Raw genomic sequence first — 26603 nt, forward strand, 5'->3', positions numbered from 1 at the left:
ATTGTACCGGGTGCGGGGCCCCCGGCGGGGGGGGGGGGGGGGGGGGGGGGGCCCAGCCCCCCCAAACCCCCCTGTAGCCTATCTTCCAAGTACAGGAGTAACTACAGTAGGAGTTATAAGTAGGTGAGGCGGTGGTTGAGCCGCACGGTGCTCAGCAATACACGGTGTATATCTCAGAACGATAAAATAATTTTTGAAAAATTCAGTTATCGACGATCTCAACAGCCCCAAGCCATAGACATATCACAGGAAAATACGGATGAGCGAGGTGGATGTCAAAAAGTACCAGAGAGGGAGGGGGAAGCCCTCCCGGACGATCAAAGATCGCAAGCTCAGGGCGAACCTGAAGCGACTCGATGACAAGTTCCAGAAAGCAGCCATCAGTGCTGCCGGCACCGAATACCTGCTCATGGAGCAGAGTGGAGCCATGGAAGCGGAAGGAGAGATGGAGAAAACCTTCAAAGTGACTCAGGATGAGATCGTATCTTCTGTGGATCTCCAGACTCAGAAAAAGCGGTTTGATCTGAAGCTAGACGAGCTGGGGCCATATGTCCACGACTACTCGAGATCAGGCAATTCGCTGCTACTGGGTGGATCAAAGGGTCATGTTGCATCGTTCGACTGGAAAGTAGGCAAGCTGAACTACGAGATCAATGTTAACGAGACTGTGAGGGCGGTCAAGTGGCTCCAGAGCGATAACCAGTTCGCGGCGGTCGCCCAGAAGAAGTACACATACATTTACGACCACCAGGGTGTTGAAGTCCACCAATTGAAGAAGCATGTTGAGGCTACTTGCCTTGAGTACCTGCCATACCACTTTCTGCTGGTCACTGCCGGAAATACAGGTTTTATCAAGTACCAGGATGTTTCTACTGGGCAGCTGGTATCTGAGCTGAGAACACGGCTTGGCGCCACTACATGCCTCACCCAGAACCCATACAATGCCGTGATCCATGCGGGACACTCTAACGGAACTGTTACCTTGTGGTCGCCTAACTCGCAGGAGTCTCTCGTCACAATCCTGGCGGCCAAGGGCCCGATACGCGCATGTGCCGTTAACCGAGACGGTCGATACATGGTCACTGCGGGTGCGGACCGGTCAATGAAGGTGTGGGATATACGAAATATCAAGGGTGAGCCTCTACAGTCTTATTATACCCCGACTCCTGCATCATCGCTTTCCATTTCAGAGACGGGCATGGTCGCTGTTGGATGGGGTCCTCACGTCCAGGTGTGGAACAACATTCTGACCCACGGTGGCCCCAAACAGTCGGCCCCGTACATGAACCATGTGATTCCAGGGTCGGCTGTGAGCAGCGTTGCATTCTGTCCGTTTGAAGATATCCTTGGTCTCGGTCATGCTGGCGGATTCTCCTCTCTGATCACTCCAGGTTCGGGTGAGGCCAACTTCGACGCCATGGAGGCCAATAACCCACTGGTAAATGCCACCGATAAGGGCAGACGCGAGGCTGAGGTGCGAATGCTGCTGAACAAGCTTCAGCCAGACATGATTGCGCTCGATCCTAACGACATTGGTACCATTGACAAGAGATCTAACGAAGAACGACTAAACGCGAGACAGGCTGCTGAGCTGTCCGAGCGACAGGCCGTCGAAGCGGCCGAGGCGGAGGAGATGAAGATCCGTCCGAAGGTTAAGGGCAAGAACTCTGCATTGAGACGACACCTGCGAAAGAAGACGCAGAACGTCATTGACCATAGGCGGCTGAGAATAGAGCAGAACCTCAAGCGTGAGAAGACCCTGCGACAGAAAATGCATAGAACGCGACAGGGCCTGCCCGAAGAAAAGGAGCAATACAGCACTGCCCTCAAGCGATTTAAGTAATACGAATAGACGATTATTTACTCAACTGGCCAAATACCACTCACCGATTCCCTCCGCGAAGCGGAGCCACGGGGGGTCTGGGGGGCTGGCCCCCCAGGTAAGCTGTCCTTCAAGTTCTGCTTCTGGGGCTCTGCCCCAGACCCCGTAGTTGGGGGGCCAGCCCCCCAAACCCCCCCAGTACTCTGGCAGAACGTGTGTATGAAGTATAATTATCTAGAGTGGTTTAATTGCGGAAGGGGGGATGGTCAAACAAAACGCGTGTATAATATATAATGGTCTACTCAATGGCAGGTGGGTCATACTTGAATGGCTTTGGTAGAGGAGCCTCCTCATCTTCGTCATCATCTGGGGCATTCAGCTGTCGCACAGTCTTGATAAATTCAACCTTGTCCTTCGGCGACCGGTCAGTAACAACAATGACACCTCCGTTGCCCTGGAACTTGCGGACTGGAACGAATCGCGCGCTGGGGTCGAACGTGATGTACTTCAGCTGCATGGGAAGCACTCTGCTCATGTTGTCCACCTGGTATGCCTTTTTCTTGAGGATGCCCTGCTCCTCCTGGAACTTGTCGATATCACCGGAGAGAATATCGGTGGTTGGAACTACGCCAGCATCACTCTCGTCGCTCTCTTCCTTTACCTGTGGCTTGGCGGCAGGTTCCTTCACCTCGTTATCCTTGGCTAGCCGCTCTTCCATGTCAATGTCCATAGAGCCTCCTCGCTGAGCTTCTTCCTTCTTCTTCTTGGCCTCGCTCGACTTCTTCGCTCTGCTCTTGGCCCGTAGCGTCGTCGACAGAATGGCAGTCGTCAGCTTTTCTGGGCCCTTGGTCTCCTTTTCAGTGAGCTTTGGTGGGTAATCGAACCACTTGGGCTTGGCGTGGCAGTCAAACTGGAATTGCGGGATCTTAAGGTCCTCACGAACCGCGACAATGGCCGTTGGAGTAAACGCCAGAGACAGGAAGTGGGTTAGTGGGAACCAGTACCAGAACTGGAGCGATACAGCGAGACCCACCACGGCTCGCATATTCAGGTTGCCCGTCTGGCTATGCTCAAGCGAGATGGTAACGTTTCGGCCACCGGCGTCGATGATACCCTGGGCGACTGCGGCACCAAACTTGGCCATGGCGTCCTCGTGCTTGGCTGAAATCGATTTGGCGAAAGACTCCCGGATCTTGGTGACCTTGGGACTCAGCTTCTCGTTCTGCTGGATCATAATCATGGCAAGCGCCATCATGGCACCCTGTCGGACAAAGTCCACTGGATCAAGACACATTGGCTCCAAAACTTCAACCGCCTCCGGCAGGCCTGTACCAGCACACGAGATACCAAGCGCCAGGGCGGTACCGTATCGCACGTGTGGGTTGTGGGACTCGGATAGAAGCTCAACCATCCGCGGAACGGCAGTGTGGTTTCGCAACAGAATAAAACCAAGACCCATGACTGCAGCCCGTCGCACATCGTCGTTTGCATCGGAAACAGCAATGTGTAGGAGCATCTTGATGGCCTTGTTGTTACCAGTACCGGCATAGGCAAGCGCAATGGTGAACGCACCACCATACCGCAGAATTGGGTCCTGCTCTTCAATAAGCTGCTTGATAATTCCATCGGCGGCCTCTTCCTTGGCGTAGTTGATGAGAGCAATACCGAGCGCCAGAGACCGAATGATCTTCTCGTGCTCAGTGTCATGCGCATACTGGAGCATCTCCTGCTCGCACTCTACGTTCTTAGAGCCCACCATGACAAGACCCATGGCCAGACCAGTGGCCTCGCCAGCGATAGCCGAGTCATTGTAAAGCACGGCCTTAAGCTCCTCGTAAATAGCAAGAGAGCCTGAGCCCATTCCGGCAACACCGACACCAAGGGCCGCACCGTGGAGAACCACCTCTGCTTCAGAGCCCTGGGCACCGTTCTCGCCCTCTACTACGTGTTTACGCAAATAGTCGATCACCTCTCGGCCATGGCCGGCAAATACAATACCCAATCCATAAAGACTACCACCCTGGGTGTAGCACGATCCCTGATTCCCGGGGAGGTATGGCTGCAGAATTCGATACCCCTGCGACAAATTGCCCTGATGGATAACGCCCAAAGCAGCTGTAGCAGTGAATTTGGTCCAATTCGTAGCCTTGGAGAGCCACTCAAGATTTGACCGGAAGAACCCGTCGGCCGTCGTTCCCGCGTGCAAAAAGGCATTCTCAAACGTCACCGCATTGTGGAAAATCGAGTTTCGGCCCTCCAATTGGTCCTTGGTCTTGTTGAGTATCGACAGATCGGTATTATTGTGCTTCTTCAAGAAGGTAATATTGAAGTCGCAAGTCGGCACCCCGGAAAGAATCTTGAGCAACTTCGAATACCCCTCATTCGACCCCTGGGTCTCCTCGAGCCCACCATAAACGTTCTCCAGCAGCTCCTGGGGGGCCGACGCCACGAGATCAAACGCCACCTGGTACGCCACCAGCTCGACCGAAGCATCAGACGCGCCCATCAGGTCGTTAAACAGCCGGATCGCCAGCGCCGCATCCTTCAGCTGCACAATGATCTTGGAAATGGCGAAATAGTCCGGAGTTTCAAGCGCCAGTATGACCCCTACCAGCTTATTGAGCACCTTGTTACGGAATTCGCGGTTCGAAACCACCGTGATCGAGCAGTCCAGCGCGTAGTTGACCAGCGACATGATGGCTCCGTGGTCCCGTACGTGCTGCTGCGCAAACTCGCCGAGAATAGCCTCAACCAAATCAAGCCTTCGCGCCTCAAGCGACACGCCAGTCGCCAGCCGGTAGTCACCTGACTCGATGCACCGTCTCAGCATGCGCTCAGCAACCGCCGTCAGCTTCGGGTCGATCTCGGTCGCCTCCTCGGGGCTATCGTGGAGCTTCTGAGCCAGTTCAATGTACCGGCTAATGCATTTGGACACAATTGTCTCGATGTACTCCGACTTCAGCGACAAGTCGAACTTGTCCCCAGCCACCAGCGCGAAGCGCATCGACGCATCGTACTCGCCTAGGTTATAATACACTTTAGAAGCAACCAGCGCAGCCAATTGTGGTGCTGGGAACTCTTCATCCTCGTACAGGGCCTCACTACACCTTCGTTAGTCCGATTCAATACCCAAAGGGGGGAGGGCCCACTTACATCTGATCAAGGTGGTCGGCGATTTCAGCCCATAGCCGGTCGACATTCTCGTCAATCGACTGCAGGGCATACGCCTTCAAATTGTAGTCGGGCTCGTCTAGGAGAGCAAGGTACGGAGACGCAGTCTCTAGCGCCATTTCTTTCTTGTTGGTTGTCGTTGGACTTCCGTCGTGTGTTGTGTTGCAAAAGAGACGCCGGGGCGCTTAGCGTTTCTCGCCACCCAACTTACGTTAACTACATAACTTAACCGCGCCGCACCCGCCGCCTGCGGCTCACACTTCACGCAGCGCCACGCGAGCTCGAGGACAGTGGCCCTCGAATATATTACTTCTGGTAGTAAATTGGGGGGACCAGTCCCCCCAAACCCCCCTGGGGCTCCGCTGCGCGGAGGTGATTGTTGCTATGGACCAATTGACGGGGGTTTGGGGGCAGAGCCCCCAACTACGGGAGCTCGAGGGCTGGCCCTCGAATACACGAGATAAATGTACTACTATATAGCAGGTGGCAACAAAGTGGCGATTCCCCAGGGGGAGGTCCGTGGTGGCTCATCGTGCGGCTTTTCGTATCGCGGAGTTAGGATGATGCGGACATAACTCTAGAAAGTTCGACACATGCCAGTGGCGATAGAGACATCGAAGATATATATTAGGCTAGAGAAGGGATAGATCTTGCTATACCACTATAGAGATGTCAGAGGAGGAAACTTTCCCAGTCAAGCTATACGTTTATGATCTGTCTAGAGGCATGGCCAGCGCCATGAGCGAGGGCCTGCTGGGGTTTAGACTAGAAGGCATCTGGCACTCCAGTATTGTTCTAAACAACGTAGAAATATATTACGGCCAGGGTATCCAGCAGAGTATTCCCGGGATGACCCACCATGGCCCTCCACTGCGAGTAGTAGACCTCGGAGAGACGAGTATTCCCATGGAGGTTGTAAGGGAATATCTGAATGAGCTGCAGGAGGAGTTTGCTCCCCATAAATACGATCTGTTCGACCACAATTGCAATCACTTCTCGGACCACCTGAGCGACTTTTTACTGGGCAAAAACATCCCAGAGTACATTTCGAGCCTCCCACAGACTGTCTTGCAGACGCCATTTGGCCAAATGTTGAGGCCGATGATAGAACAGGCCATGCGTCCTGCCGTCCAGGGATCCACTGCTAACGCGACCTCTTTGTAACAATTGCTAACCATTTATAATAATGATCGCTTTTTTGGTACTATCGAGGGCCAGCCCTCGAGCTCCCGTAGTTGGGGGCTCTGCCCCCAAACCCCCCGTCAATTGGTCCATAGCAACAATCACCTCCGCGCAGCGGAGCCCCAGGGGGGTTTGGGGGGACTGGTCCCCCCAATTACGCATAGAAACGATTATATTCAAAAACCAGTCCTCGAGGTACAACCAATTGATTCAACAATCATCTCCGCGCAGCGGAGCCACAGGGGGCAACTGTACTAGGAGGGAGTGGAGGAGTTTGTAACAGCGTAACGAGAAGTCCCAACTGCGTAACAAAGAGTAGCAAGATGTTTGCAACAGTGTAACAAAAATTGATGGTTTGGAGATGAAGGATCATGCAAATGCTGTTAAAGCCTAGCCTAGGTCTAATTAATAAATTATACATGTTGAACGTAAGCGTATTTCATCTTTTAGTAGAGGATTCGAGTTCGGATCTTGAAAGGCGTCATCTCCAGCTGCTCGTATAGCTTCTTGATATCGTTGCTGTCGACGTTGCAGATATCGGCCATCAGGTAGGCGACCTCGCCCTGGGAGTCAGAGAACTGCTTCTCAATGTTGTGGTCGGCAAAGATCTCGTTGACGGTTCTCAGAACACCAGGCACGTTCTTGTGGATGTACAGGACACGCACTCGGTCGGTCTCGGTCTTCTGGATGGTTCGCAGGTTGACCTCTGGGAAGTTGACGGCACCCACCGAGGAACCGTCGTTAATGTAGTTAACCAGGGCCGTGCCGACCTCGATGCCAATAGCAGACTGGGCCTCCTCAGTAGAGCCACCAATGTGTGGAGAGAGCACAATGTTGCCCAACTTGAGCAGCTCCGAGCACCAGGAGTTGAGCTCCGCATTGAACAGACCAGCCCCGTTCTTTGGCGGTTCGTGGGGGTACACATCAATGGCGGCACCAGCGATCTTTCCGGACTTTCGGGCCTCAATGAGAGCCGGAATATCAATTACGCTTCCTCGAGACGCGTTGATGATATAGGCACCGTTCTTCATCTGCGAGAACTGCTCGGTCGAGATCATTCCCTTGGTCTCTGGTAGCTCTGGCACGTGCAAAGTGACGAAATCAGCGTTATTCAGCAGATCCTTCAGGGTTGGAACCTGTCGAGCAGTACCCATGCCCATGATCATGAGCACATCATAGTAGATGACGGTCATACCCATAGACTCGGCCAGAACAGAGAGCTGGGCACCAATGTGGCCGTAGCCAATAATACCCAAAGTCTTGCCCCGGATCTCCCAGCACTTAGCGCTCACCTTGTTCCAGGTGTTATTGTGCAACTCGATGGATCGGTCACCAAGCTGTCGCGCCAGGGTGATGATGTAGGCAATAACAAGCTCAGCTACTGATCGCGAGTTGGAGAACGGAGAGTTGAACACAGCAATACCCCGCTTAGCAGCATAATCAAGGTCAACCTGGTTCGTTCCAATGCAGAAGCAGCCAATAGCCACCAGATTCTGAGCATTGGACAAAACCTTGGAGGTCAATTTGGTCTTGGACCGGATACCAATGGCATGAGCGTCCCGGATCTTCTCAATGAGCTCAGCTTCATCCAGAGAGCCCTTGTGGAACTCAACCTGGTACCCCTGGCCCTCCAAAATGTCAATAGCCGTCTTGTTGACGTTCTCCAGAAGCAGGATCTTGTAGTCCCCAGTGTTGAACGGCTTTAGCACCTTGGACTCTCCGCCGGCTTTGCCGACTGAGAACCGCCGGTTCTGCAGCGAAAACGGCACATTGCTAACCGAGCTCGAGTTGGGCGAGTGCGTAACAGCAACAGAGTTCTGGTTCGACATTTTCAATGAATTAATTGGAAAATTGAAAAATTCTCTTGTCCTCTCGGGTGACAGGTATACGGGATTATATGCACAAGAAAAAAAGCGTTTGGAGAGGACCAATCCAGGGCTTTCAGGCCCTGCCTTGGTTTTTCCGCCCCGGTCACGTGCAGGCTCAACATGCCGCAGTTGAGTCATTCACTAATACGGTGGTTTTCAGACCATTTTTTTCAGTGGTTAAAATTGCCAATTAGTTTGGTAGATTCGGCATGATTGATTAATTGGGGGTTGTTATAGGCTTTTGGCTTTATCTAGCTTGTGCTATCTTCGCTTTTCGTTTAGCTGAACGGAGATGGGTCCGGTCGCTTTTCGGGTAGAAGACACCCGGCATTATCATTACCGAACTAATTCAGTCATTTCGTTAGTGGTCTTAGCACTTACATAATCTGTATAAAGCATCAGTGATGGGATACACTATCTTGTCTTGTAATTACGATGACGGTGAAACTTTTCAGAGATAGTGCCCTTGATCTGCTGTACTGAAGTTGATTGGAGCCTTCCATACCTGATAGATTTGTCAAACCCATAGATTTATGCATTTCAAGCTAAGGATATTTTCATTAGCAGGTATATTACCATGCAAGCTACTAAAAAGAACAACAAGAATACCGCTACTATTGTACCACGAGATAGCAGGTACTGTATATTCGAGGGCCAGCCCTCGAGCTCCCGTAGTTGGGGGCTCTGCCCCCAAACCCCCGTCAATTGGTCCATATCAACAATCGCCTCCGCGCAGCGGAGCCCCAGGGGGGTTTAGGGGGACTTGTCCCCCCATTTACGTATAGAGGCGAATATGTATATTCGAGGGCGAGCTGCGACCAATTAGTCCCTGCAACGATCATCTCCGCGCAGCGGAGCGACAGGGGGGTTTGGGGTCCCCCCAATTACTAATAGGAGGAAGTTAAGAGCTCTCGTAGCTCCGCTTCGCGGAGATCATCTTGACTAGATTTAATTGATCCAATATGGTACTAGTCGATATATACAAGTGTTATGCCACTTTAAATGCAAGAATGTCGTTTTTGCCGACATCAATCGTACTGTCCTCAGAGACTCGCGAACCGCCATCGCCCTCGATAAACGAAATGGTCACATCGCCCATAATCTTTCGCGCGGCCTGGCCCACAGTCGTGCCCCGTCGCAAAAGCACACAGTCCTTGAACACAGCACTTCCTCCGTAATTGGTAACATTCCGCACAGGGAACACTGGCACCAAGTCAAGAACCTCAGCAGCGGCCTGCAGAATCTGCACGACACCAGTCGACCCGAACCGATACAACACAAGATCTCGCACCCTTTCAACCCTTTCCTTTAGCTTGTCGTCCAATGGCTTGAGATCAGAGTCTGGCAGGTCTTCCTGGGTGTCAAGGAACTCTGTACCTTCTTCGTACTGAACAAACCCTTGCTTGGCCAGCTTCTTAATAAATACTTCGCTAATAGCAGACGTCGGCACCGCCTTGGTATGTGGATAGCGCTTCATGATCTTGGAGATGTTCTTATCTGCATCGGCATGGTCAATCTTGTTCAGCGACAACACAGTCGGGAACTTTTCGGCAATAAACGCCTTCACAACCTTACCAGTCTGCTCGTCAGTCCATTGTTCAAGCGGCGGGAACTCGCCTCCCTCCTGCTTCTTGAGCTTCTCGAGAGCCCTCGCCACGAGCTCAGTCGTACTGCCGTATCCACTGAACTGGTTCTGCAGAGTCTCAATTGCCGTAGACTTGGTCGCAGTGTGTCTTCGCTTAATTGATCCCCACTTGTCCTTGAGATTGCCAAACACCCACTGGAAGATCTCGTCCTGGAGCCATTCTACATCTTTTGTCGGGTCGTATCCCCGGGTCGCTTTGCCATTCTCATCCGTAGTGCCGGACACATCGACAACGTGAATCAACGCATCAGCATGCCGCAAGTCGTCCAGGAACTTGTTTCCCAGGCCCTTGCCTTGGTGTGCTCCCGGGACAAGTCCGGCAACGTCTAGAAGCATAATTGGCACGAACCGCTTGCCATTCTTGCACCAGCCGTAATTTGGCTTGCACAGCTCCTGCTTGTTCTTGCGTACACAGGCACAATCTATCTGGAGGTAGCCAGTAGCCTTGTTTGGGTCTATAGTTGTGAATGGGAACGCTCCAACCTTTGCAGATGCATCAGTCAAGCCTAACTTGTTAGCCACTAATCCGCGCTTTTTCCTTCCTTTTTTTTTTAGTTCTCTAATAGATTTTAATGATCATTGATAGATGCGAATGATCACTACTAAATGACCCAGATCATATCTCCTATTAAAAAGAACAGATGGAACGTCTATGCTTAATGATTGGAACTTACTATTAAGTCTGATACGGGTTAGCAAATCGCTTGAAACGGCTCAATATACTCACGTAGTTGATTTGCCACTAGAAGGCTTTCCAACCAGGCCTATTAATGGATCTCGAGGCATGGTATGTCTATATCTATTCGGACGGGCTTGTGAAACGTGAAATTTTCAGCGCCGAAGTCTCAAAACCTCCCAAGATTTGGCATCTCGAATCATAAATCATCGAATAGATCTCACCGTTTTCTACTATAATATATATTAAAGATGGCGATGAGGCCCCAGAAGGTGCGGACTCCTCGCTATGTCAAGCCGGCTATGGTGTACTTCAGCGAAAGCATAGTGCTACCCCCAAAGTCGCTGTGGGGCGTCCCGTTTGCCCATGTAGCGAAGAAGTTTGGCTTCAAGCTGGATCCACGAGAACTGGGCGAGACGTATCGGAAGGTAACTATTAAGCCACAAAACGTGACTAAGAAATTCAACCCCGAGCTGTTCAGATCAACGGATTTCCACGCTTATCGACACTATGCATCAACTACGGTCTCGGACATCTCGGAGACGATGGGGGTCTACAAATCGCTGAACCCCTCTATATCCGCTGCAGAGTTCAACGAAATGTGCTCTCTGATATACAAGCGTATCACGCATCCTGCATCTTACTTCATCCCGCCTTCCTTCCAGAAGGTAGCCAAGGCTCTGAACGAGAACCACATCCAGTGGGGGGTTATCACCAACTCGGGGCCAAACTTTAAGTGGATGCTAAACCGTTGCAACGAGCAGCTGAGTGATCCGATTTTTACGCCTACCCCCAAAGTTATAAACGCATGGGACGACGGCCACCCTAAGCCCAGTTCCCACATATTCCGGCGCGCCAAGGGCAAAATCCCTGGTCCTGTGTATTTTGTGGGGACTAATCCATACGTGGACCAGGTCCGCGATGATAGAATTGGCATTCGCAATGTTCTTCTAACTGAGATGATGGCGAACCAGGTGTCTGATATACGGGGTAAGCCGTTGTCGGAGGTATATGGGCGCCAGAACTTCCGGATTGCCAAAGTGAAGGAGCTGTATCGCGTTTTGCTGCATCCGTCTCAACATTCGAAGTACTTTGACTCTGATAGTTTCCGGTCCGATCTTTCAGAGACGATGTCGCATCAAATCAAAGGGTTTAAGGACCACGATGTGGATAATCTGTTTCAATTGCTGAAGGAGGAAGAGGTTTCGACGAAGGATTCGGATAGAGTTGATCTGTTGGATTTTCTCGAGTTGAAGAAGTAACCTTGCTACTTTTAGTTGATCTATGGGGGATTGAGTTCTTGTTGACCTATGGGGGATTGAGCTCTTGTTGATCTATGGGGGATTGAGCTCTTGTTGGCCCAGGGGGACTTATGCTCAAGATTTGCTTGACTTGTGAGTTCTTACTGATCCGTTAGTCCTTTTTGATTCGCAAGTTCTAACCTGATCTCAGAGTGGACATATTTACTTGGTGCCACCCAAAAGGTCCTAGTGATAATGCCATGGACTTTTTCTTTGAATGGCTCGCAGTAATAACCCACGATGCCCTAAGAATGGTCATTTATTGCGTTTACGAAACACTTTATCTACAATTTTGTTGACAATGGGCCTCATCCCCGTGGGCGAACTGCCGCACATCCGACTGCAGTGTTCGACAAACTGACTAATCTCCCTGGCAGTCACTAACGGCCCGAATTCCTTGCGGATAAAGTATATAAGTCCGCTCCTGTCGAGCTTCTCGCCAACTGGAGCCGACGGATGATACACGATATTGGCGAACTTCAAATCGCAGTTCATGAGCCGATTGAACAAAACATACGCAACGTCCTGGCGCACCCTGGAGTCCGTTCTGGTATCACTAAACATTCTGAAAAATACGAGCACTACGCGATCTAGAGTGTTTGCGGTGAGCCCCTCCGGCTTGATCTTCTTCGTCTGTGGCTCAAGGTCGCCAACATGGAACTGTAGCGCGATACCACAATAACACTGCCGGATGCTGGGTGCCAGATCAGATGGCTGCACAGGAGAATCGGGTTGGGCTATCATTTTTTCGAGTGTGTCCAGCGCCTTGGTGACAAACTCATCCAGATTACACGCGTAGTTCGACTCCACCTGTTTAATGGCGTCCTCAATGATCTCAGAGAGCGAAGTCTCAGGCTTGTGGTAACGCATCTTGACCGCGTTATGGAGCTCATCCCAGTCTATGCGGTCCAGCAGGTTTTCTAGCTGTACGTTTGTGAGGTACTCTACGTAATCGCGGCCGTACATCTGCTCAAGCCCATACTTGAGGTCTCCGTGCTTGAGCTTGGCCAGATTGTCCAGCGTCTCTGGCGCCAGCCGTGGCATATGCCCCTGAGGACCATACATGTTGGGGGTCGGGAACGGCGTCGCAGGGAACCCAAACTGCTGGGGCGGCGAGTATATTGGCGTCTGTAGCGGAGCCATGTACTGAGGCCCCTGAAAGAGCGGGATTCCCGCTGTTGGAGGTGGCGAAAAGTATGGGTTCCACTCCATGGAATGTGTGCTGAGAGAGAGTTCACACCTGGTGGGAAAATTTATACATGCATCCCTTCCTACGGCTAGAGATGTACTGTCATATGTAGGTTCACCTATCAGGTGATGCTGCAGGACGAAATTAATCTCTCCACAGCTCTCCGATAATCTACGAAGGGGGTGCTACTACCAACTGCTAACTACATCCGCCAGCGGTTACTCTGCCCACCTTTGGGCATCTCCGTCACTAGCCACTTCAAGGGACATGATGACTAGCCTTCGGAGGTATTCCTGGCCCCTCCTGATCGCAATTGAAGGAGGCTGATCTTCGAATTCGTCTGCGTGCAGCTGATGCACCTTGACCAGCATTGACTACGTATAGCCGTGGGTTATGGTGATCTCTCCAGGTATTGTTAACTTAGTCACTTAACTGTTAACTTGGCCAGCTCGGTGCGGCACCGGGAGGTCATCCGTACTAACCATAGAGAGAGTCGCTCCAAATGAAGTTAATAGAACGCTGTAAATATTGTAAGAATACTGTAAATACTGTAAGAAATGCAGCTAATTTGTAAAGATATCAAAACTTTTTTTGTCGCTTTAGAAAAGCTGCTTGATTGAGCGTTATGATTACCAGCGTACTAAGATCATCAAAAGCATAAAACGCAATTGCCGCGACTGAAAGAAACGAGCCCCGCTAATGGGCTCAGTTGTAGTCCCTTGATCAATTGCTATGAAACCGGTTCTTCTCCCCAACTTGGGGGGACCAGTCCCCCCCAAACCCCCCCTGGGGCTCCGCTCCGCGGAGATCTTGGCTGTAGCGACTAATTTGTTACATTTTTATGACGCTGCTGCAAACACTGGTTGGGAGTTTTGCTACACTGTAACAATAGACCTCCGCGGAGCGGAGCTACGGGGGTTTGGGGGCTGGCCCCCACTTACGGGAGCTCGAGGGCTGGCCCTCGAAGAGAGGTCATATATGGCAGTGAATAAATCTTTAGTACTTGGAATGCGGGAGCTACAAGGTGGGTTTCGAGAATTGGTTGTCGCAGTAGATATATACGCTAGTACCGGTACAAAAGCAATAAATAAAAACGTTAGTAATGTGAATACGGGAGCTATAATAGGTAGCTATAATAGCGAGTGTGATGGTTACAAGTGGTGGGTTTCGAGAATTGGAATATCGCTGTCAATAGAAACTGTCGTCTGGAGCTCGTTAAGGTCAGCGTGGGAATTCTTGCGCGTAACCGCGACTGACCACGGCAATTGGCGCACATCCTGATAAGAGCGCCTTCGAACAAGATACTTGACCGCCAGCCCATCACTTTTCTGTCGATAATGATGGGGAGTCTGTTTAGTATGGCCGTGAGGGGCCTTTCCTGCCGGAACAGGGCATTGGGCCTTCCAAACTCGACCAGCGAAAATACGCGTCCGCAGGCGGTGGATAGCCTTGTCTAGCGAAAGCTCTATGGTACAGTGGTTACGGATGACCGACATCTTGGGCCACGTCGCCTGAGCCGCCCGCAATTCCGCCATACGGAAGGACTCCTTACTCGGGTTACGGAACATCCGGCCCAGCTCGGATATGTTGATTTCAGGCAATATGGTGATATCCCCAGAGTACTGCTGGGTCAGTAAGGACCGAAACTTGGTGGATACGTTTCGGAAAGGCCCAAACTCACCAGCCAGAAGAAGTACATGCAGCAATTCGTTGCGTACAATGGTCATGGCCGAATGCCACATGTTGCGGCGGCGAGTGTTGTCACGCTCTTCCGAGTCTATACCGCTGATGTGCTCGCTAAGGTGGACAAATGGCACAATGTGGGGGTTTACCTGGCATGCAATGAAGTGGTTGACGTTGAACATTTCGGAAAGTCGCGACAGAGGCAGATCGTTGTCTACGCTCCCATCGATAAACGTTGAAGGGCTCCACGAGTAGAACTGGCCCGTCTGGGGGTGCTTTGCGAGGATGTCGTAAGAGGCAAATACTAGTGGAACGGAACAGGACGCACAGACTGCCGACCAGATCAAAACATTTGGCGCCGTCAAATAATTCAGCAGCTTGGGCATCTCGTGGACGCTCGAAGGCGAGACTGTGACATTGAGAACGCGGTGGGTCCGATAATAAGCCTCCTGGAACGTGATGTCCCCAAGCATGTCCCGCATTGTATTGGACAAATACTTATTGTCGAACCACGTTCCGTATTTAAGGAACCGGGCAATGCGGTCTGTGATGCTTTCTTCTCTTCCAGTCTCCTCAAAGATGTCAAAGTCTTCTTTAAAGAGCGGTAATTGCAACAGCTGCTCTACTTCATCATCCAGATGCGTGCACAGTAAGCTGGCAAAAATCGACCCAGCCGAAGACCCCGACACAATCCGTGGAAGCAGCTTCTCCCTGTGAAGTTCTCTTAGGACTCCAATGTGGAGAATGCCAAAGGTACCGCCTCCGGAGAGCACGAGGGCCGTTCGCCCAAACGATTTACGAGTCTGGATCAAGGTCGACAGTAACTGCTCATCGGAAATGCTACTGGAGTTCATGAGCGTCTCTATGGTCTCCTCAATCTCTGCAATATACTGTTCTATCAACAGCTTTGTCCCCGTGTAGCAATTGGAGTAAAGTTTAGTGTCTCCCATGTTGCCCAGGTTCCTCTGAAGTGAGGTTCGCACGAGATTAAGCAGCTCCTCGGTATTGTTACTGAGCCTAGCCTTCTTGAACCGCTCGAGGGAGGCCTCTATGACCGCATAGTGGTATATGCTGCATTCTTTCTGCTTCTTCCACTCGTCGTTGCCCAGCAGACAGTCTAGTTCTTGGGATATCTTGAGCCAATCTTCATAGCTCTCTACGGATTTCTGTTTCTCCAGCAGTCTATTTATTTCCCTCTGCTCGGGGCTAATAAAATACCCAGAGATTGCGCCCCAGGCCCGTTCTACCGCCGCTGTCGCCATTTAGTACCGTTGGTGATTTCGGTCCGATAAGATGAGGAAAAAAGTGGGTATATCGTGGGGCGGCCCGCGCCTCACCTTTAAAGGGTTCCATCATCGAATCGGCATATGATTATGATTTAAGACTCACTTTTACATTCCTCCTCATTGGTCCAGATCATGTGGAAGCTTTTGTTGAAAATCTGGTTGTGTGGTGACCCCAGACCCATGCGACACACCTTCTCGTGTCGGTGGAACTCTTGCTTGATGGGGCATGTGTAGTGGGGTATGGGTAGTACATCATTCAAAGAGGGGCAGATTCTGGGGGGGGGGGGGGGGTCCACGATGTGAGACGACGAACACTCCGCCGCTTGTTGGCTTGTGAAACTTCATTTCGTAATTGATCCAGCATGCCATCTACACCAATGGAATGTTTACACGCATTTGGTTGAATAAACAATGGTATCTAATAATACAACTGCAGATAGTGAGAATGCAATGCAGATGAGAAGCAGTCGTCATGGCAAGGGTTGATAAGCGTATATTACAGAACTTATAAAGCGTAAAGTTCAGTACAGGTCCCGTAGATGTCGCGCGAGCACGCGTTGGTAGCGTTGGGTATTTAAACGTGAAGTACCGCGAGTTGCTCTCCTTTTCTTCTTTTTCTTCCACTAACGCAGAAGTTCGTTGTCACCTCGTACATGGCCCTTGCCTTTTACCAGAGTCATCCGGGCAAACGACTTTGTTAATGCGTTTTGCTTATTTTTTGGAACCCCTACGCTTGTTGAAGTGTATTTCTAATTGCATCAAACGAGGCCGTTTGATGCGAGTAGAATTGACTTCTAGTACCATTGCACCGTTCTAGCATTGATAGATGCATGTTATAATATCCACACAGTTCTAGATTATCGTCTCCGGCTCTCATAGTTGATCCTTTTGTAGTCGACTTGACTCAGTAGTATGTACCATTCTGTGGATTTGACTATGGGTGACAGTAGAATCCTGTAGTGGATTAGACTTCAATGGATCAATATCCTCTCGTGAATTGGACCTCAATGGATTAGCAGTACTTTAGTGACCTCAATTACAGTAGTGGATTTGGTTTCAATCCATTGAATCTTGGTGTCCGGAATCAAACTAGTGTCATTACTGGTAGTAGATGCAAAATATAACAGATTATCGTTTCCGACTCTTCCATACCTGATCCTTTTGCATCAGCTGTTCGTAAACATTGGCGGGTTTTGACACTCGGCTCGATTCTGTCGACGGTTTCAATGGATTGCCCTTCAGCGGATTGGCCTTCAATGGATTAGAAGCCTTTAATGGATTGGTTTTCAATGGAGTAGTAGCTTTTAATGGATTAGTTAATGGATTCGGTTTCAACGCATTGACCTTAAGTGGCTTATCCTCCGGCTTTAATTCGTCCTTATCATGATTCTCGCGAAGATTCAATGAAATAGTAGCACTATCGTCCAGTCGATTATCCGTAGCATCCTGTTCCTTATCCACACTACTACTCTGTTCCTTTAATCTCTTTGCCCGCTCAATCTTCTGTTGTATCAACATATGAGTACTTAGCTCGTCACCCTTTTCCACACGCTCTCTCTTGCGCGATGCATCCTGTCGCTCCAACGCCTCTGGAGAATTGTCTATCCACGAGATCTGAACACCGTTCTGCTCATCCTCAGTCACTCTAACCACACCCGACCGTCCTAGGTGCTTGACAAATTCCGTCAACGAGTGCCATTTCGTGGCGTTCATGTGCACATGGTGCTTATCTTGGATGTACTGATTATAGAACCGGTTGGCGTTAACCGGCTTTTCACGGTGAGTCGTTCGAAGCAGGCGGACAAAATCTGCCTGGAATTGGCGCGAAAAGTCTCCTATAGTCCTGCCTTGAGTCTCTCCAGCCTGTAATGCTTTCTTCACATGCGACTCACTTTGGGTGTGATTTCTGTACCCGTTCTCGTCTCTACATTGCTTCTGGCACAACTGGCAGTACCAGCGCAGTTTCTGAAGACCTTTGGCTTTTATAGCATTGGCTATAGCCTTTGGAGTGCCTGCCTCTGCTTTTCCCATCCTTCTACTCCGATATCAGATAGCCGTCTTGATTTGAAATTTGCCGTTATCGGTGGAATACCCAACTGGGTTAGGGTTATTCCACGCCGCACGGCGCAAATCATGTGCGTCGTTTGAGCCGCACCACTCTTTGGGGGGACCAGTCCCCCCAAACCCCCCTGGGGCTCCGCTTCGCGGAGATATTTGTAGCGGTCTCCGCGAAGCGGAGCTACAGGGGTTTAGGGGCTGGCCCCGGAGTCAATTGCGCTTCATTGTAGCATAGATTGGATGTTGTTTATCTATAGAAGCTAACGAATCTAATTGAAGTGCTTAGCACGTCAGACACGGTATAGGCAATGTATCTAAAGTTCGTACGCCACAAATCAAGACTCTCGCCCTTGTCGTAGGCAAATGGCAGCTGGAGCTCACCCTCCTTTTCTCTCGTAAACAAGTTTGTAGCAATGACCTTGCCCGACATGGCGGTGACAAGGCAGTTGCCCGCGATCCCTATGTGCCATACCCTCTCGGACGCCTTTTCCCGCCGGTAGAACCGGGGACACTCAATGTGCCACTCGATAACTCTGACCGCCGTGTGGCAAATTAGCCGGTCGAGCTTGAGACAGAATTTTACGTTTAATACCGGGCTCGATGTTGCTGGATTGCACTGGTAGACAGGGGTCCGCGTCGCCAGCTTCCACACGACAACTGTGCCATTACGACAGCTCGTAGCAAGGTACTTCTCATTGAAGTCAATCGAGGTGATCTCGCCGGTTTGCATGAACTCTTCTTGAATGATTCCATATGGCTGGTATCGGTCAATGAACGCGACGTAATTGTTCTGAAGCACACACACGATCCAGAAGTAATTCGAGCACACTTTTGCAACTCCCGTGCGCAAGATGCGGTAAAAGGCCGGCTCTACTGGCTTGGCGATCTTCCATACGATTACTTTGCCTCGCGTATCGGCTGTCACCAGCGAATTGCCGAACAAATGCATTGCCGACACGCCATTGGCGTGCGCATAAGGGGTATTAATATCTCTTCTGGCCCCGGCTTCGTCACCAATGCGATGGACCTCAACATTGTGATTAATATCCCAGAATCGGATTGTGTTGTCCATGGAGCAGGAGATGAGAACGTTTAAGGGTAGATAGACCTCAATGCCTGTGACGCGTGCAATGTGACCGACAAACTTGGACATAAACGCCTGGCCGGTGCGCCATCTCAGCTTTATTTCTTGCTTGGCTCTTAGTACGTAGGACGTTACATTGTTTCGATGACCGCCTTGCAAGTTTACCGCCAGGATTTTGATAAACCGCCCGCTGACCATGACAGCCTTTCTCCATCGTTTGCTAATCGTCCGGCATTGGAAGAAATCCTTTAGCGGCAGCATGTAGAGAATCTTTCGCATAACCGCAGGAGGGAGTACTGCAGCAGGGTCATGCTTTCTTCCAGTGCTCGACACAATCAGCCCAGTCATTGCAATTTGGGGCTACAGTACCGGTAGTGTTTATTGTTGAAGGCTATGTTTCTTCTAATTGCTTACTTTTGTATTCTAACTTTACCTCTTTTTTTTATCAGGATCTGTTATATCCATGAACATGATTAATTTTATATAGAAAATTCTCTATAATACTACCTTCAGGTGTACTCAGATCAAAATGCTCTACGGATGGTCATTGGGTACGGCAGATCAATCCGCACATCGTTTTCGTACTCAATTGGCTTCCGATGTTTCCTTATACAACATCTTCCATACTAAATACACCGCAGATCTTTAGTATAAACTTCAACCATCATAATAAGTTCTTAATACCGCTGTTACCCATATATAATTAGGTACTGAAGGGAAAAAAAACCAATACCCGGTAACCCAATTTTCCGTACCTTACCTGCGGTTTATCCGTGGCGCTACATAAGCCAACCAGCATACATCACCATTTCTTAGCCAATCACATGTGTAATTGACGATGACCAGGTAGCCGATATACTCAACTTGACCGACTTATAGAAGGTAACAGCCATATGTCACGCGGGTGCCGCGGCCTTCATTAAAATCCGCTCAAATAAAATATTAAGATTCGGTGAATTATGACACAAGTGCGGCTGCTTCGCAAGGCTTTCGTCACTGAGTCTAAAGGCGTCGAAGCACCTCATATGCGGTTCAAAAGCAGCTGTCAGTAAGGTTGAGAACTAAGGCTTCCACTAAACTCTCTGTTTTCTCTTCCCCTTTCCCCTTCCGCCATTTTTCTCTCATTTGCGCCCTGCGACAGCGTGTCATCATGGCCTCTGTGATGGCTCACAAGCGGGTAAGTATTCTCCCCCTGTCTCTCTGAAATCGAAAAGCCCTAACAACCCACATATGTTAGCTCACTAAGGAGTACCAGAATCTTAGAGCGCACCCAGTCCCTTATGTCCGGGCGGTTCCGAACGACCAGAATATCCTAGAGTAAGCTAAGCCTCCGGTGTGTAAACACATATCAAAAAGCTGACATGCGAATATTATTTGTTTTAGATGGCATTACTTGATCACAGGCGCTCCAGATACGCCGTACGAGAATGGCCAGTACCATGGTACGCTGACATTCCCGTCTGAATACCCGTATAGACCCCCGTCTATTCGCATGTGTACGCCGAATGGGCGGTTCAAGGTGAACCAGCGACTGTGCTTGAGTATATCCGACTTTCATCCCGACACCTGGAACCCTGCGTGGAGCGTATCTACGATTCTCATGGGCCTTTTGTCGTTTATGAATACGAACGAGATTACAGCTGGGTCTATGGAGTCGACCGAGGAGGAGAAGAGGACGTTTGCGCGGGAGTCGTACCTCTGGAATTCAAAATATAATAGAGGATACCGTGAACAGTACGCCGAGGAGGCCAAGTTCTATCTTGATTATTTCAAAGCGCACTCCCCGCCAACGGCGCATGAGCAGTTCAATCCGCCCCTGTTCCATCCCTCGCATGAGGACAAATCAAAAGAGAGCATATCTGATAACGAACAGGACGACGACGATTTCCTGGCTGATTCCGATGTCGAAGAGGACTTTGGTCTGGTTGAAGACGGGGAGGAGTTTGAACATGATGAGGGTATTTTGGATTCTGACGACGACTTTCTGGATTCCAACTCCGACTTGGAATAAAAATCGCTATATATTGCATTTTTAGGCTATTTATTTAATACTTTGCTGCTCTTAACTGGGGTGGTACTTCAGTTATATGACTATTTTTTTTCAGCTGTTACAATTTCTTTGGTTATCTAATCTATTCCCCCCCCCCCTCCCCAATTGCACTAGCTCTGGGGTGAATTCGAGGGCCAGCCCTCGAGCTCCCGTAGTTGGGGGCTCTGCCCCCAAACCCCCGTCACCTCTTTCTTTCAATTCAACCTTTACTCCAAAAATCGTATTGAATCGATTGTTTCGGAGAATGAAGTAACATACAACTAAAGCCATTGGTATCCTATCAGTAGACCACCTCTGTGGAAATCGACCCCGTCTGTGTTCAATTGGAACTTTGTAGTACAGTGTAGAGTACCGGTATTAAGCTACTGTAGGCAGCGACCTTAAAATCAGGGTTATTATGTTACTAATTATTGCTGATATTGTCTCAATTTGATTAAATTCTCAAAGGCTTGATATTGTGGATCGCATGCAATAACACTATTGGAAACTAGGTAGATCAGGTTTGTCAGATATACGGTGTATTACAGTGTACCAACGGTACCACATAACAACCAGTCTGCGAATAACTTTGGAATAACAGGGTCAAGAAGTCGTCCAGTACAGTAAATATATACGCTGAAGCTACCTATTTAATGAATATACCCTCTATATAGTAGAGAGTAGTGCATCTGATATTCGTAAGATCATTTAATAGATCGCCGTCTTCGACAAATGGCACGGCTGAAACATTCGACCCTGGAAATCACCGACAAGGCGCCGCCACAACGATTCCGACTAAAACCTCAAAGAAACCGACAAGAATGAACTTCGCCAGATGGTTTACAAGAAGTGGAGGGCTCTTGCGAACGGGGACCAGGCGGTACGCAACCTACCGGACGTTTGAATCCAAGTCTGGCGCCCCGAGGAACTACAACAAGTACATTCAATGGGGAGGCAGCGTAGCAGTCCTCGGCGGCATTTTCTACGTGTCGAACCTCGACACTGCGCCATATTCCAATAGGAGCCGGTTCATCATTGTTCCGAAGGCGCTGGAAAGGAGGATCGGCGACCAGGGATACCGCCAGACTCTAAACGAGTACGGAAGGTACCTGCTGCCCGAAAACCACCCATACACTGTCAAAGTGAGGAACGTCATGCAGCGGCTTCTTGCTGCCAGTACGGATCCTACGAACATTGAGCACAGCAACACTAAGTTCAGCAACGATCTGGAGTGGAAGGTGCATGTCATTGACGACCCCCGAGCGGCTCCGAATGCTTTTGTGCTTCCAAACGGGAAGGTCTTTGTATTTACGAGCATCCTACCGATTTGTGGGAATGACGATGGGTTAGCTACGGTGTTGGCGCATGAGACGGGCCACCAGCTGGCTCGCCACACTGCGGAAAACCTGTCCAAGACACCGATCTATCTTCTGCTAGGCGCTATTCTATATACGATGACTGGATCGGATTTGATCAACCAATTAGTGGTCAATTGGCTTTTCCAGCTTCCGGCGAGCCGAGAAATGGAGCGGGAGGCTGACTACGTCGGGCTGATGATTATGAGCAAGGCGTGCTTCAATCCAAACGAAGCCGTGCATGTGTGGGAGAGAATGGATGCGATGGAGAAGAAACTGGGAGGCGCGTTTAGAGGAATGGAGTTCATGTCGACCCATCCCACCAGTGTGAACCGTATTAAGCTCATTGAAAATTGGCTTCCCGAGGCTAACAGTCTGAGAGCCCAGAGCGGCTGCCACGGAGCCTCTGATTGGAACGGCTTTATGGATTTCCTAAACAGATAACCCCTCAAATCTCCTCCAAGTGTACTACGTATTCTCAAGCTTGAACAACTTTCAGCTCCGCTTCGCTCTCAAAAAACAGTCCAATTGCAGCAAAGCAATTGTTAAAGTTTCAATAGGGGAAACCAGTCCCCCCAAACACCATAACTAGGGCTCCGCTTCGCGGAGATCTTATCGAATTGAAAGGTTCTTGTGAACGGGGGTTTGGGGGCGGAGCCCCCAGCTCCGGGAGCTCGAGGGCTGGCCCTCGAAAATTGCGTAAGCAAAATTAAGCCTTTTCATGTAGGAACGTTATGTCATGCACCACGGCTCGGGGGTGTTTATCACGCCGCACGGCGAGCGGCTTTACCAAAAAGGCAGCTGGGTTGCCGAAACGAGAGGGTGGTGTTACCCCTTAAATTTCCTATTTCGGGCAACTCAGAGACATTTTCGGGGACGGCAGCCTGCGCGTGCCCCTAAACGCTTGCGAGACGCGTCTCCACGGCAGACGCGGAAAAGAAGGGGGGGAATGCTATTGACAGATCCAGAATTAACCTCCTGGCAGAGCCCCCCAGGAATAGAATAAAGGTAGAGGACATCCCTAGGCCAGAATACTAGAGGAGCTAAATATGGCATGGTTTTGGCCGAGACGTTGGAGGGTCCGCAGCACTCTAAAACATGCACCTGTTTTTGCCGATACGCGCATGTCGGCTACCCAATCTGCGCGGAATTTCAGATTGGCTACAGTTAAGGGGTACGTATATTGGCCGGCCCGGGCTGTATGGAAAAAAAATTCTGGCGTGCCGAGTGGCAGCTACCCCAGGCGCCTCAATGGTCCAGCTCTGTGTTTATGTGGAAGTTCATGGGTAAAGAAGTTAGGGAGTAGTTAGGTCTAGTAAGTAGGGGGAGAATTGACAGCGTAGATCGGACGGGTAGGAGGGGAAGGGGGGCACCATAGATGGCTGCCATAACGCCCTTCCTACGTGTGTACATGTAGAGATATATGTACGTGCATCCACCAGGATTGGTGGCCTGTAATTTTTCTGCGCTTCCATCCTTTCCCTTCCCACCTTTGCAAATCTCACCTTCATTCACTCATTCACCAATAGTCTGAAGCCTGTTGACGGGCTCTTTACGCTCATTCGTGTATACATTTGAAGTGTTTCACTAAGCCCTCGTTCTTGCTTCATTCCATCCATCGGAAAAGGGGGCCCAATAGGGTAAAAAGTACATACCGGAAACTCCATTCCACTATTGTCAAAATTGTACCAGTGCTGGCACTACCGCAGAGACATTATCCATTATACCATTGCTTGCCTCAAAGATATTGAGAGGTTGCCAATATCTACCCAGGCCCACGGTATTGTCCTTCAAAACACCAACCCCCCTTCGCGTTCCATTGGTACTATCCACGATAATTTTCTGGTCCAATTGGCTATAAGGCTTGAAGGGGTTGCCAAATAAAAATGCCACTAGCAGTCCCCCTCTATCATCATCGCCATCAGAAACGGTATGCCCCTGAGGATGAAGCCGTCGCCGGAGTCCTGAATCTCGACAAATTGTCCATCATCAACCTAGATGGACCAACCGAGGCTACCGTTACCCCGACCTCTGCTTATGAGCTGACAGCCTCTTCGACTTGGTTCTGGAAACGGTCAGAGGCCAGCTGTGCTCCGGGAGACGACACCGGCAGGTGCGAAAAACCTACTGGCACCCAGGCCTTGCCAATTGGTCTTGGAGTGGGTATCCCTCTGCTCCTTGCCTTTATTGGCTTGGCCATTGTTCATTTCCGGCACGTTAGGAAGGTCAAGCGGGAAGAGGCGAACGATACACTCGATATCGACATGGATGACTATGACCCAGAGAACATTGAGGACCTCAAGGCCGATCCGAACCAGCTCGAAAAGCAGATGTCGCGGTCTACGGTGAACCGTCCCTACCGACCTCCTAATGGTCTACCGTCACTCATGCATGAGAAGGCTGCCTCGATTCGAAGCGGCCTCTCGACTGAGACGCGCAGTGGAGACCCATTCATCTCCTCGACTCCATACCTGCTCCATCCGGATATAAACAACTCCAAGACCTCGCTGGATGAGTACTCGCGGTCTCTTATCGGGATCCAGGACGAAAACAAGTACCCTACTTCCGTGTACACAACGGGCGGCTCCATTCCTCGCATGCCTTCTCCGGCACACATCCATTCCCCTCTGAGTCGCGAGCCTCCTGCTACTACTACTACTACTACTACTAACACGTTCTCCGATTATGCATCTGCCCACATCTCCAACACGACCTCTTCGACTACTTCTGCTTCCGTGGACAACCGGTCGAGCGACAACCACACTTCACCCATGACTAGTGGCAGCTTCTCGGACTCCAAGAACATGTACGATCACCGTGGGTCCTACGGCTCTCGACGGCTCTCTTCTCGAGACTCTCCATTCGCTTCTAAAGAAGACAGTGATGCGAGCCTTTCCGACGAAGAAGAAGAGAGAGAAGCGCACAGCCGGCTCGAACGAAAGATCGACGAAGGCATTGAGCATGTCCGGGAGTACTCCAGGTCTCCATTTTCCCCCGACCGTGATGAATTCGACTTTGGCAAGCCCAAGGGCCCAACCTTTGTCATCCAGGACGAAGATGAAGATGAGGACAAGCCTCTTTCTTCCGGGGTCGCTCTCGGGCGTTCCGATACCACCAAGCACTTCGACCGTGTCAAGTCCTTCTATAACGAGTATATGGAAGAAGAAGAAGACGAAGACGAAGAAGAAGAGCATAGCAAGTATAATAGGGATGAATTGCCTTCTCGAGTGGCTCCTCAGGAACTCCACGTCCCACCTAATGCTGCATCTCGGTTTTCTGAACACTACATGGCTACTGATGATGTCCCAGAGCAGCAGGCCCGTTCGCTTTCTCCTGAATACATGCCTGTCGAGCCATTGAGGTCCCCTGGGGATAAGCAGACCCGCTTTGAACTGGAAGCTGCTCCTCGAGAGGAAACCTCATTAGTTGCTGTACCTAACATGCCACCATCTTCCCCACCAGAACCAGTCATGCCAGCAAGAAGAATCCCATCTGCGGACTTGGCTCGCCCGCCTCCACCCCAGCACAGGGCGGTTAACAGGAGTCTTAATAGCAGCCCTGTGGCGGCTCACTACCCACCAGGACACCTCCCGTCGCATCCAGATGAACCGTTCATCGATCTGCCAAGAGCGCATCCGTCCAATGGCTCGGACTACGCCCACTCGGACTACAGCGGTCAGCCATTCCCACCATCTGTCTCTCAGCAGGGCCGTCATTCTGCGCAGAACACTGGCGTTCCCCTTCCTAAACTGACTGACCTAGCATCACCCCATAACCTCAGCGAGACCGACTCTCCAATTGCATTCGCTTCTCAGAGGCGGTTCAAGACTGGCGCCGTTACTCCGGCTGGAAGCAGCAGTGGCGCGTCTTCGCCGCGATTCAACAGCCGCGGGTTTAACGTCCTGGACCTTGGAGAGCCGCACTTGACGCATTCCAAGTCGGGCTTGCCGTCTCCTCACGCTCTGCGCCAAAGCATTGTTCTCATGTCCGCCGTCGACTTTGCACCACCGCGAAAGTTCACGGGCATTCGAGGCAGATCCTCCAGTCTGTCCAATGTCAATGGTGCCACTACGCCAAATGGAAGTATCTCGGGCTTTTCGCATGCTCCTGCGCCATCGCGAATATCCAAGTACGTTCCTAGCGCGCATGATGAAGATATGTTACGACCTACGATGGAGATGAGGGCTTAATAGTATAAAATAGACAGACACCCGCCATTATGAATTATTGACATTTTCTACCCTGTCAAAACGT

At 50.5% G+C, this 26603-nt stretch overlaps 13 protein-coding genes across 13 annotated transcripts; 6 read left to right on the forward strand and 7 right to left on the reverse strand.

Annotated features, from left to right (window-relative positions):
- Positions 1 to 259: 259 nt before the first annotated feature.
- On the forward strand, positions 260 to 1843 carry UTP7 (Utp7p; the record flags this gene model as incomplete). Its single annotated transcript, XM_076684811.1, has 1 exon — positions 260 to 1843. One exon carries the CDS (start codon positions 260 to 262, stop codon positions 1841 to 1843), a length of 1584 nt encoding a protein of 527 aa, XP_076540852.1.
- A 277-nt stretch (positions 1844 to 2120) lies between these two features.
- Positions 2121 to 5112, reverse strand: RPN2 (proteasome regulatory particle base subunit RPN2; the record flags this gene model as incomplete). The annotated part of the gene is made up of 2 exons (XM_076684812.1): positions 2121 to 4923; positions 4976 to 5112. The coding sequence occupies 2 exons, from the start codon at positions 5110 to 5112 to the stop codon at positions 2121 to 2123; spliced, it is 2940 nt and encodes a 979-aa protein (XP_076540853.1).
- Positions 5113 to 5662: 550 nt separating this feature from the next.
- On the forward strand, positions 5663 to 6157 carry TRVA0_019S00144 (C97 family peptidase; the record flags this gene model as incomplete). Its single annotated transcript, XM_076684813.1, has 1 exon — positions 5663 to 6157. One exon carries the CDS (start codon positions 5663 to 5665, stop codon positions 6155 to 6157), a length of 495 nt encoding a protein of 164 aa, XP_076540854.1.
- Positions 6158 to 6621: 464 nt separating this feature from the next.
- On the reverse strand, positions 6622 to 8004 carry SER33 (D-3-phosphoglycerate dehydrogenase 2; the record flags this gene model as incomplete). The annotated part of the gene is made up of 1 exon (XM_076684814.1): positions 6622 to 8004. The coding sequence occupies one exon, from the start codon at positions 8002 to 8004 to the stop codon at positions 6622 to 6624; it is 1383 nt and encodes a 460-aa protein (XP_076540855.1).
- A 1027-nt stretch (positions 8005 to 9031) lies between these two features.
- On the reverse strand, positions 9032 to 10474 carry TRVA0_019S00188 (uncharacterized protein; the record flags this gene model as incomplete). The annotated part of the gene is made up of 3 exons (XM_076684815.1): positions 9032 to 10194; positions 10363 to 10370; positions 10416 to 10474. The coding sequence occupies 3 exons, from the start codon at positions 10472 to 10474 to the stop codon at positions 9032 to 9034; spliced, it is 1230 nt and encodes a 409-aa protein (XP_076540856.1).
- A 192-nt stretch (positions 10475 to 10666) lies between these two features.
- Positions 10667 to 11626, forward strand: TRVA0_019S00210 (uncharacterized protein; the record flags this gene model as incomplete). The annotated part of the gene is made up of 1 exon (XM_076684816.1): positions 10667 to 11626. The coding sequence occupies one exon, from the start codon at positions 10667 to 10669 to the stop codon at positions 11624 to 11626; it is 960 nt and encodes a 319-aa protein (XP_076540857.1).
- A 294-nt stretch (positions 11627 to 11920) lies between these two features.
- TRVA0_019S00232 (uncharacterized protein) lies at positions 11921 to 12877 on the reverse strand (the record flags this gene model as incomplete). Its single annotated transcript, XM_076684817.1, has 1 exon — positions 11921 to 12877. The coding sequence occupies one exon, from the start codon at positions 12875 to 12877 to the stop codon at positions 11921 to 11923; it is 957 nt and encodes a 318-aa protein (XP_076540858.1).
- A 1128-nt stretch (positions 12878 to 14005) lies between these two features.
- Positions 14006 to 15799, reverse strand: TGL5 (triacylglycerol lipase 5; the record flags this gene model as incomplete). Its single annotated transcript, XM_076684818.1, has 1 exon — positions 14006 to 15799. The coding sequence occupies one exon, from the start codon at positions 15797 to 15799 to the stop codon at positions 14006 to 14008; it is 1794 nt and encodes a 597-aa protein (XP_076540859.1).
- A 1152-nt stretch (positions 15800 to 16951) lies between these two features.
- Positions 16952 to 17854, reverse strand: RTS2 (Rts2p; the record flags this gene model as incomplete). Its single annotated transcript, XM_076684819.1, has 1 exon — positions 16952 to 17854. The coding sequence occupies one exon, from the start codon at positions 17852 to 17854 to the stop codon at positions 16952 to 16954; it is 903 nt and encodes a 300-aa protein (XP_076540860.1).
- Positions 17855 to 18128: 274 nt separating this feature from the next.
- Positions 18129 to 19313, reverse strand: TRVA0_019S00298 (F-box/WD repeat-containing protein; the record flags this gene model as incomplete). The annotated part of the gene is made up of 1 exon (XM_076684820.1): positions 18129 to 19313. One exon carries the CDS (start codon positions 19311 to 19313, stop codon positions 18129 to 18131), a length of 1185 nt encoding a protein of 394 aa, XP_076540861.1.
- An 802-nt stretch (positions 19314 to 20115) lies between these two features.
- On the forward strand, positions 20116 to 20976 carry UBC6 (ubiquitin-conjugating enzyme E2; the record flags this gene model as incomplete). Its single annotated transcript, XM_076684821.1, has 3 exons — positions 20116 to 20142; positions 20203 to 20282; positions 20349 to 20976. The coding sequence occupies 3 exons, from the start codon at positions 20116 to 20118 to the stop codon at positions 20974 to 20976; spliced, it is 735 nt and encodes a 244-aa protein (XP_076540862.1).
- An 839-nt stretch (positions 20977 to 21815) lies between these two features.
- On the forward strand, positions 21816 to 22793 carry OMA1 (metalloendopeptidase; the record flags this gene model as incomplete). Its single annotated transcript, XM_076684822.1, has 1 exon — positions 21816 to 22793. One exon carries the CDS (start codon positions 21816 to 21818, stop codon positions 22791 to 22793), a length of 978 nt encoding a protein of 325 aa, XP_076540863.1.
- Positions 22794 to 24235: 1442 nt separating this feature from the next.
- Positions 24236 to 26539, forward strand: SKG6 (Skg6p; the record flags this gene model as incomplete). Its single annotated transcript, XM_076684823.1, has 1 exon — positions 24236 to 26539. One exon carries the CDS (start codon positions 24236 to 24238, stop codon positions 26537 to 26539), a length of 2304 nt encoding a protein of 767 aa, XP_076540864.1.
- Between the last annotated feature and the right edge of the window lie 64 nt (positions 26540 to 26603).

This window comes from Trichomonascus vanleenenianus, assembly GCF_965637985.1.
Source record: "Trichomonascus vanleenenianus strain CLIB 3782 genome assembly, contig: TRVA0_019S, whole genome shotgun sequence".
Classification (NCBI taxonomy): Eukaryota; Fungi; Ascomycota; class Dipodascomycetes; order Dipodascales; family Trichomonascaceae; genus Blastobotrys; species Blastobotrys vanleenenianus.